The 10,393-nt window shown below is 30.5% G+C and overlaps 1 protein-coding gene across 1 annotated transcript in view; it reads right to left on the bottom strand.

Moving 5' to 3' along the window:
* The window catches only part of LOC111700426 (GATA zinc finger domain-containing protein 1), a 12,410-nt gene extending 3,570 nt beyond the window's left edge, over positions 1-8,840 (bottom strand). Inside the window, exons 1-9 of the mRNA XM_023471323.1 lie at positions 8,738-8,840; positions 4,399-4,658; positions 3,996-4,057; positions 3,767-3,805; positions 3,230-3,293; positions 1,682-1,732; positions 1,250-1,342; positions 757-805; positions 40-109 (exon numbers count right to left, since the gene is read on the bottom strand). Coding sequence (XP_023327091.1) covers positions 40-109; positions 757-805; positions 1,250-1,342; positions 1,682-1,732; positions 3,230-3,293; positions 3,767-3,805; positions 3,996-4,057; positions 4,399-4,658; positions 8,738-8,840 — 791 coding nt within the window. The remainder of the gene's footprint in view (positions 1-39; positions 110-756; positions 806-1,249; positions 1,343-1,681; positions 1,733-3,229; positions 3,294-3,766; positions 3,806-3,995; positions 4,058-4,398; positions 4,659-8,737) is intronic.
* Between the last annotated feature and the right edge of the window lie 1,553 nt (positions 8,841-10,393).

The following is a 10,393-nucleotide window of genomic DNA, read 5'->3' as shown; positions in this document are numbered from 1 at the left end:
GCCCCCCCCCCCCCCTTCATATCAATCATTGTTTTTTACCTGATAACTCCGCTCTTCTCTCCATACTCGTCCGTGAGAAACCCTCTAAGCTGAGCATAAAAAATATCGTCTAAAAAATTACTTTTTTAGAAATTTTCTATTGAAAATGTTTATATTTCACTTGATATTTCAGTAAGAAATAATTTTATATTTCTTTTGAAAAAGTTTATATTTCACATGATATTTCAGTTAGTCAATAAAATTCCATTAAACCTGGTAGCAAATATAACATGGACAGAAAATCCCCATGTTGTTACTGTAAACAATTAGAAGCACAATGTCAACTATCAATAAAAGGAAAATCTATTTTTCTGTTTATTCTAATAATCACAAAACATTATTTAATTAGTTTTAACCAAGGAATCACTAGGAAATCATGTGTGTAAGGTATTTTATATTTAGGGGTATATGTTTCTTGGAAAATCATTCCCCCCCCCTCAATAATTTTAATAGTTTTATTTGCTGCCTTGCAGAAAACAAATGAATTCTTAGGTAGAAGGTTTCAAAATGGCGTAAAAATATGGAAGCATCGAAAACCAATTTCTTGAAAAAATAATCCCCTGTTTATATTCTAGAAACCCTTTAGCAATAAATATTTTCAAAAAAAAAACTTTAGTTAGTGGTAAATATAAACTTTAGTTAGTAGTAAATATTGTCTAAAAAAACTTAAGTTACCAATAAATATTTTCCTAAAATTAAATGATTTTTCTAATTTACCTGAAATATCTGTGACCGAAACTATATCTCCGACCATAAAGAACTCACCCTAAATAGTTATTATTATTATTAAAGAACAAGGGGTCAGCACTTGTGTTCACAATAGTGTTCTTTTTTATTTTTAGGATGTATTTTTACTATTCTTTTTTAATATCGTTACATTACAACATATAATTCTTTTTATTTTAAATAATGATGATAAAAAACAACTTGCATTTTATTTCTGCGTATTTATAGTTATGTTTATTGATTAATGATAATTTCAAAATTGTATAGGAAAAATAAAAAACTCTAGCAGGGCTGTATATTTCATTGGAAAATCATCCCCCCCAGGAAACTATTTTCGGGGGGTTTATTCGTTAAATTAGAGAAAATAAATGATATTTGGGTAATAAGTTTCAAAAATGATAATAAATTTGTCTTTTGATGTACGAATTTTCATTCCCCCCCCCCCCCTCCCCCCAAGGACAAGAAATCTTTTCCCCCCTGTGACCTTGTAGTATATTTTGTCCGAGGTGACGGGGGTTGGAACAGTATTTAAACTTTTTATAGGTTTCTTCTTCGCAACACTTCTCCTCCCTCGGCCCTGCAACAGTTTTAGGATTTTTTTTTAATTTCTTTATTTTCAGTCTTTTGATTTAAAAGAAATAGTTCACGCTCATTGTTTGGTCCGTGTATTGCAGATTACTGTAGTACGCATAGTATAGAATGAGTTTATCAAAATTAAGTTCTTTAAATGCAAGCTAGCAACAAGAAACATCAAAATATATTTAATATTAAAAATTATAAACAATAAATTACGTCCTACTAAAAAGAAAAGAAATGTATGAATCAAATTAAAAATATGAAAAATTTCAAGAATGTTTAGGAATTTAGCAGAAGAAATTCTAAACTAATTCGTAATTATTACAGCATGATTGTTTACCTTGCTAGATCTGGTGCTTAGTCCAACTTTTTTAATATTTCCTCTTGAAACCTGAATAAAGTAAACTGGAGAGAATATCGTCTTCATTTTAAGAATGATTTGATATTTCAGAAGACTGAGAAGAGATTAATTCCTCAATTGAGTTAGCTATCCCCAAAATTAAAAAGTGCAAACGACGATTTACGAATTGAAAGGAATAAGACAAAATTTGGTCAATTTTTTCCTTGTATTTGCTGAAATGATGAAACTATAAAAAGAAATTATAAAAACCAAGATACTTTTGTAAATTCTTAATGGCGCGTATATACTTAAAATTGAACAAGAAATAAGTATGAGTAAAAATGAGTTTTTGAAAATAATCCCAATTACAATTTTACCAATATTATAAGATTTCGATTATTCTGACCTTTAGAGACATGGTTGGGCGGAGTGTTCAAATATTATTCTTAGTTCAAAAACTTGTGATAAATAGATGAATAAAGAAATAAGTTTTGGAATGGAATTAAAAAAAACATTAACAGTTAAAGAGATTGTATACGTAATCTCAACTGACCCTTAAAGGGAGTGACCGGCAATGAAGGCTAGTTGAACTGAGAATTCAGTATTATTGAGAATTATTTTAGGATTCATTTGAGCCCTATCAGACGTTTTTACGGTGCATAATTGTTCAGCAAGAACGCAAATTCAATTTTTAAAATCCTCACTGATTGTCCATTTTGGAGGGATGATTTTGAGAATTGGTTTCTTAAAAATTATTCAAAAACGATAAAGAAAAATGTAAAAAAAAATTTCTACAGTTAACTAATTAGATGTTCAGGAACATATTTCTTATTAGAAATTTGCCAATAAATCAATGTGAGAATCAATTGTTTCTTTTTCTTCTTTATATTGATTTTCTTATTTTTTAAGAATTTGTTCGCAGATTTCTTTAAATTCTTCAAATGATAGGAGTTAATTTTTGAATTTCTCAACCTGTTCCTAAACAACTAATTAGTTTACTGTAGAATTTAATGTTACATTTTTCGTGATCGTTTTTGAGTAATTTACATATAACCTATTCTCAAAATCATCCTTCCAAAATGGACAATCTCTGAGGATTTTAAAGATTGTATTTGCACTCATGCTGAACAAATATGCAGCGTAAAAACGTCTGATAGGTCTCAAATGAATCCTAAAACAATTCTCAATAAATAATACTGCAATCTCAGTTCAATCATCATACGTTGCCGGTCACTCCCTTTAATTCATAGCGCAACATGTCCGATTTATAACGGTACCCTTTGTCTGATCAAGGTTAAACATAATATACTTATTTGTCTGTCTTAAAATTGATTTTTTTTATTGTGGTTTTTCAAAAAAGTAACAGGCGCATTTCAGAGATATGAAGGAAATGTGAAGAAATAAAGTGTTTTAGGATAAAAACTGTCAACATCTTCCTTATTTATACTCAGCGGTTTAAAGGGCACCGTTGTGAATCGGACCGGCAAATTAATTTGGTAGTGGGTCAATTGAAATTACGTGAACAGTCTCTTTCAGCTTCAAATATACCTTCGTGGCTTTTCTCCCTTTGTTCCTCAGGTTTCGCGTGACGACCCCGGAGTTAACAGATTCTCTAAATAAAAAAAAAACGTTAAAGTCAAATAAACTTCTGAATACTTAAAAATTTTCCAAACGTCTTCCACTCTTCTACAGATTAAATATTTTAACACTTCTTCCGACGGCGTTTTCAATCACAAAAATTCCGACATTTGCTTTAGAGATTTATTATTTTAAAAAATCTTTTATCTGATTCTAAACTTTTCCCCCGCCTCCGATCTTTTATTTGTTTCTAAAATATTTCCCCCGCCTCCAATCTTTAATCTGATTCTAAAATATTTCCCCCGCCTCCGATCTTTTATTTGTTTATAAAATATTTCCCCCGCCTCCAATCTTGTATCTGCCTCTAAAATATTTCCCCCGCCTCCAATTAATCTGTTTCTAAAATATTTCCCCCCGCTTTCGATCTTTTATCTGTTTCAGAAATATTTCCCCCACATTCGATCTTTTATCTGTTTCTAAAATATTTCCCCGCCTCCGATCTTATACCTGTCAGAAATATTTTCCCCGGCCTCTGATCGCCCTCCACTTAAACAATTTAACAGTTCAAAGTTGTTTTTATCTCAATTTAAAATGTATTGTATATTTTTATAAAATATGTTTGGATTGAAAGTTTTGTCTGGTTTCAATGTATTCAGGGAAAATAACAGAAATGAAAAGCAAAAGAAAATCAAAGATTTCAAAATTAGCCATTTCTAAATGACTTTAAAATGTATTCCTAATGACAGAACCCTCCGCCGCTCTTAACCTCTCCACACATGGTAACAATTCAAGAATATCCTGAAATATATCAATGAATTATTTACTCGTCTTATTTTCCAATATTTTCATTAAGCGCAAAATTTTAGAGCTGACAGGATTTCTATTCTTTTATCTATTTTATATAGTAGTAATCTCTGTTTGTTTGTATTTCCGATCAAAACGCAGAAACCCCTTGAGCTAATTGTTTAAAATTTTAAATGTGGAACTCGGTAGCACCACATGAATGTTCTTAGCTTGGATTAAGCTCTTAGTCTAATGGATCTAATTAGGATTTCAGACAAAGCTGGGTTTCTGAGCTAGTAAAAATATTAAGAATAAACTTTTCCAGAATTTCTCCGAACCCGGTAAAAAAGTAAAACCTTAGGTTTTAATTCTCTTGTCTCTTTATTTTCCCGTTTCTCCTTGGATTGTTTTGCCTCTCTTGTCCCTCTGGTCTCTCTTGTATCCCGATTTAATCGAGAATTCTCATACTTCTCCTCAATAATCTGAATAAAATAATTAACTAATATCGGAACTTGTGTGTTGAGAAAATTGGGATCAAGTTTTGTTCTCCATTTTTTGCAGATATTTAGATTAATCCTATTTCTCTTAAATATCCCGTGGTGGCCAAACCCTGTTACTATAAAGTTGAGAGATCAAACATTTATCCCGTAATTAAAAAGTGTACAAATTAGATATCGAGAATACCGTTCAAAATTAACAAATGATCATACTACAGTTGACGGCATAAGTTCCGAGTTAGGAAAAGTTAATACATTCATTGTTAAAAGTGTAAGAAACATAAGAAACATTTGATTGAACCTTTGAACCTTTATTTAAGCAAACATTCTGAAGATTATTTTTCTATCTTAACAGTTTAATTTGTAATTTGTTTTCTAGAAAAGTGATCTAGGGAGTAATGCACCAGAAACAGAGAAATAAAAAACAAGGACCCAAAAGTGTTCTGATAAGGCTTAAAAGAGTACCGTTGTGAATCAGGTACGAAACTCTTTAAAATTACTTTGCTTTGGTTTTAAATTTATTTTAGGGGTAACTATAGCCCCCTCAAAATGGACAATCTCTGAGGATTTTAAAGATTGTATTTGCACTCATGCTGAACAAATATGCAGCGTAAAAACGTCTGATAGGTCTCAAATGAATCCTAAAACAATTCTCAATAATGCTTTGGGTATATTTCTAGAGAAAGATTTTTGGACCTATATGCATTTTCGAGAATTGACTTTTGAATAAAATAAATTTAAAAATGAAACGAACTACTGTTACATGCTTACCTTTAATTGTAACATCTATTTCATTAACGGACGGATCTTCCATTATAAAATAGAAAAAAAAGTTTTTCTAAAATTGTTTGTTTGGGTTTTAATTTGAGACACTTATAACATGCCGCGGCAAAGCCGCACTAAATAACTTCAACAAAGACGACTTTTTGGTTAGGACTATTTTCTCCTTACAAGTACAGGGTGTCCCACTAAACATGACATTTAATAAACAGTTATTTTTAGTTAAACAAATCTTTTGCTTGATTATATTTTACTTTGAAATCAATTTTAATATAACATGACTCTTAAAAAACTAAATATCTGCAACATTCCATTATCAGAAAGTGAAGAATACGACATTTGATAAATTCTTTCGATGTATTCCTTATTAAGGGTTTCACTGTATAAAAATATAAATCAAAGGAAAAGGAAAAGAAAGGACAAGCTGAAAGTTACATTATATTTAATATAAACTGGTGGATGATTGTTAGTATTTTTCGACGATGAACTAACTTAACTTTTAGACCTACAGCAACATTGGAACTTCGACAGCTGTAGGTCGGATGTACATATTCTAATATTAATAGTCCTAAAATAGCCCTAGCCTTGGCATTTCCAAAATGTGGCCGGCCTTTTTTGTTCTCTTAATATTAGTGCATTTATAATTAATTTTGTTCAGAATTCGACAATTTTGGTTTTATCTAATAAAATTGAAATCTGAACGAAATTTTCAATATCTCCAGTAACATTTACAGCACAAAATAGGCAGACCACATTTTGAAAATCCCAGAACTAAAAGAATGGTGGATATTGTTGCAAGATTACATGTGAAAGGGGGTTGACGACTGAATGTCTCAAATCAATTCTAAGATCAAAGACGATTTTTAAATTGTCTTGCTACTGCCATGTTTCGTGTGACACCGTATTTGACGCGGTTCAAATTCTTAGAATTCGGCCTCAGGCCGAAAGCTATTAAATCCGAAAAGTTTATATTTTGATTTTTAATGATATATAAAGAAATTTGTTGCTATATAAGAATTATATTTCAAGGGAAAAGAGGCGTACGAGGGCAGGGGGGGCTATTAAGCAGTTTAATTAATATAGTATCAATTGAGAGGTTTAAAAGTGACTGCAGACATCATTTTAATTCTGATTTACAACAATACCCTTCAAAGCTTTGTCTGATCAAGTATTGCATTAAATATCCATGTTTCACATTTTGAAAACTGAATATTTTTATTTGTGTTTTCTCTACAAAAGTGACTCATGCATTTCTTGCTCCAGAAACTATGGTGAAATGAAGGTTTCAAATGTACATCGGACATGCCACTCTATAATTGGAGCGTCACTTGAAATTACGCATGTATTTCATTTAAGTTTAAGTACATTGTATAAAAAATACTTTAAAATCTCACTTTTGCCTGAACTAAAAAAGTTTCATTAAAAAAGCTGTAATCAATACTGCCTGTAATGGAAATATGTATTTATTATCATTATTTATAATATATAATATGTATCGATCTTATAAAAATATAGTTTTTTTTAAAAAAAAGGTTTCCATCTCTATCTTTCACCCCTTGAAGCTCCACTTAAGAAAATGACATAAATATACGGAAAACCTACTATTTAAAAAGTATTTGTCAAGCTTGACAACATTATTTTACTTTGCTAAAAAACTAAAGCCCCACCATATCCTCACTCATCATGTCTCTAAGTTCAATTTCCATTCCACATTTATTATTTATTTTTCTTTTAATTATGGGAACTCTGTGAACAGCATAAAAATTGAGTGCATAATTTTGAACAATTATTTGCACGCGTACCTCTGTAAAGAAAAAATGATATATATATATGTTTTCAAATAGTGCAAATGTGAAATTACTTTAATTTGAAGTGAATGCTGCGATTAGGATTTTCAAAAATCTTTTAAAACTTGTTTTTAACTAAACCTCTCTAGTCTCTAGTCCAGACCAGAGAAGAGAAGAGAAGATAAGGTTTTTAACTAAACCTCTCTCTAGTCTCTAGTCCAGACCAGAGAAGAGAAAAGAGAAGATAAGGTTTTTAACTAAACCTCTCTCTAGTCTCTAGTCCAGACCAGAGAAGAGAAAAGAGAAGATAAGGTTTTTAATGCGTTTTGAAATTAAAAAATAAAGTTTATTATTTTCTCTTCTACGCATTTACTTTGTCATTAATTAAACCAAAAAATTTCTTTTGTAAAAAACGTTCCGATGTATTTAATTAAGTCCTTTATATATTATAAAAGAAGACCAATTTATTGTTTCTTAAAAGAAAATGAACTATCCTTTTAACTATCCTATTAACCTTTAAAAAGGTTGGTATGGGGGGGGCCTTTTTGGCGTCCTTTCTTCATAACAATTATTCTTAAAGATTTAAAAATAGCTGGACTTTTAAAGTTCGGCTAGGAACAAAAACATACACAGACATATTTTACCCCTCGTAAAATTGTTTGAAAAAAAAATAACTTTGTTGATTTAGTCTAATTTATATCCCTTATAAAGTGTTAATATTAACAAACACTTTTATATTTACCCTTTTTCATATTGACATAGATCCAGACTGCTAACAAAGTTATCTGTATCAATTTTTAAGACTGTCTCATCAATGTCTTGACCTTTGGTTTTACCTCTCTAACTCGCTTATATTTTTTTTCTATCCCGAGACATTTTTTAGCTTAAATTTGCCTTTTACTTTAGCTTTAGTTGTTAAGAAGTAATTGGCAAAATCTCATCGATTTCGCTTGAGAGCTTACAATCTGGATTTGGATGACTGTTATATTAGCACAACACAATGTGTGGTGTAACGGCAATATCTTCAACATTTAAAGATTATGAAAGTGAGGTATTTATGTTTGTTTTCTTCTTATTACTTAAACATTTAGAATTATAAAACATCAATTAATTAAAAATATTTTTTCTAAATTTTTCTCTCAACTCAACTTAATTAACAAGTAACAAGAATTGTAGTAACCCCAGATAATTTTTTTAATTAACATCAAATCATAAAACTTTTAAAAACTTTAGCAAACTTTTCTCAGCTGAAACAACTTGATTAAAGGACTGTTCCTTTAACACCATACTATTAAAAACGGCCATTACCGCCATATTATAATTTTATGAAATACATACATAAAAATTTGTGAACATTTGAATATTTATTTTCATTTTTGGTAATTTTATATTGTTTTTTTGTTCTTTAAGTTTTTCCTTGGAAACTCTAGGATGGCCATTCCAGGTAAAAATGTCAGATCAGGTTTTTAAACAATCCCCTGATAGTTAAAATCCTGGAAACAAAATAAGTTATAATGTGATGTTGTAGACCATAAATCTATCTTAAACCCTTTCTCAACTAGATCAACTAGATCAAATAGATCAACTAGATCAACTAGATCAACTATCGACCCTTTACTGGGATTATCAACCTGAGCCCAACCTCGAGGCCCTGTTGAACTCAACAGATGTGCTGAGGTTATTGTCACTGACTCTGAATGTGCAGATCTGTAGTAAATCATCGATCATCGACATAATGTCTTAGGACCTAGGTTGATAGACTTAAGCTCAAAATCCCTCAGAAGAAATTCTATATTTGAAATAAAAGTTTTCTATGAAATTTTTAAATATGAAAAAAATCTATTCATTTTTCATTTTGCTGTCAAGTGGGAGGACAAATTTTGTCTCTTGTTTTCGTGACCATAAAATAAGACAAATAAATTATTGATATTTGACTTTACAGAACACAAGGAATTGGATTTTATAAATAATTTTGTTTACAGGGTCAGCTCGGAATCTTTCATCTTTATATACATGTATACATATAAAGCTCATACATATCAAATGGTATTGAAGTCTATACCCCAACCAAAGTTTTTTTTATTTCTGAACGTATCTAAACTTTACTTTGTCTATACATCATGCTTGTCTGTTTGTTTGTTGATTTGTCTGTCTGTTTGTTTGTTTGTCTGTCTGTTTGTACCCAATAAACGTCAAAACGGCTGGACCGATCGGGCCCATGATCCCAGGGAATGTTTATGGAACATCAAAATTGAAGAAGAAAAAATGGATTTTATTTTGAAAATGCGCCTAGTATATGTTTTTATTTGATCTCTGTATTGATCATGTATAATCATCCATTTTACATAGAATCAAACATACATTGCCACCTTCTGCAAAGCGGCAATGTATGTTTGATTCTATTTAAAATGGACGATTATGCATGATCAATCCAGAGATCAAATATATAAATACATTGCTGCCCCATCTGTTCAAATCTTGCATTGTTTTGTTTGAAGTTGAACAAATATTTTATATATTGTTAGAATATTTGCATTAAGTAGTCTTCATATTTGGCTAGTCTGGTACCATAGGCGTCTGTTTAGGGGACAGGGAGGAAGGCTGCAGCCACAACAATTTGTCTTCCAAGCCACATTCTTCTCATATTCTCGTTCGATAATCAACATATCTTTAAAACTCATTGTGGTAGCCTTTCGATATTTCAAGCTATGAGTCAAATAAGGTAAGTTTTCAATATCAATGGTTTACGCCATCAGGTTGCAAAGATGTAGAAAAGAGAAAATTTGAAATTTTGAAAACCCTTAGTTCCTATAGCTTTACGGTTGTATAGGAGGAAAAAAAGAATACGGTGTAAATTCTGTGCGGTCGTCTCTGTAGTCCCATTCTTTGTGGGTATCCATGTATTCAAGAAATTGCTCGAAGCTTCCTAAATTTATCTATAAAAAGTAAAACATGTTAGGTTACAGGTAAAGTTTTATTTCTCTTGAAGATTATAAACTTTTAAAAATACGTTAAGGTACATCATAGTTAAATCTTTTACATTAATTACTCAATTTACATAACAATTATGTATAAAAAAGGAAACTGCTTGACTTTTAAAAATGTATTACAATTTTTATGTATAGATGGTATGTATGGTATTGAAAAGGTTGTGGTTAATTAAAAAAATCTAAGATAGCTCATGAACTTTTTTTTAATAATTGTGCCTTTGTCCCTCAGGCCGCAATACGTTACTTTACATTTTCAGTCTAATTAAAGAGGTAAAAATGTTTATGGATGGAGAATGT

The sequence above is a fragment of the Eurytemora carolleeae genome, unplaced genomic scaffold (assembly GCF_000591075.1).
Source record: "Eurytemora carolleeae unplaced genomic scaffold, Eaff_2.0 scaffold382, whole genome shotgun sequence".
NCBI lineage: Eukaryota > Metazoa > Arthropoda > Copepoda > Calanoida > Temoridae > Eurytemora > Eurytemora carolleeae.
Note: the sequence above shows the minus strand (reverse complement) of the source record. Positions and strands in the feature narration are given on the sequence as shown.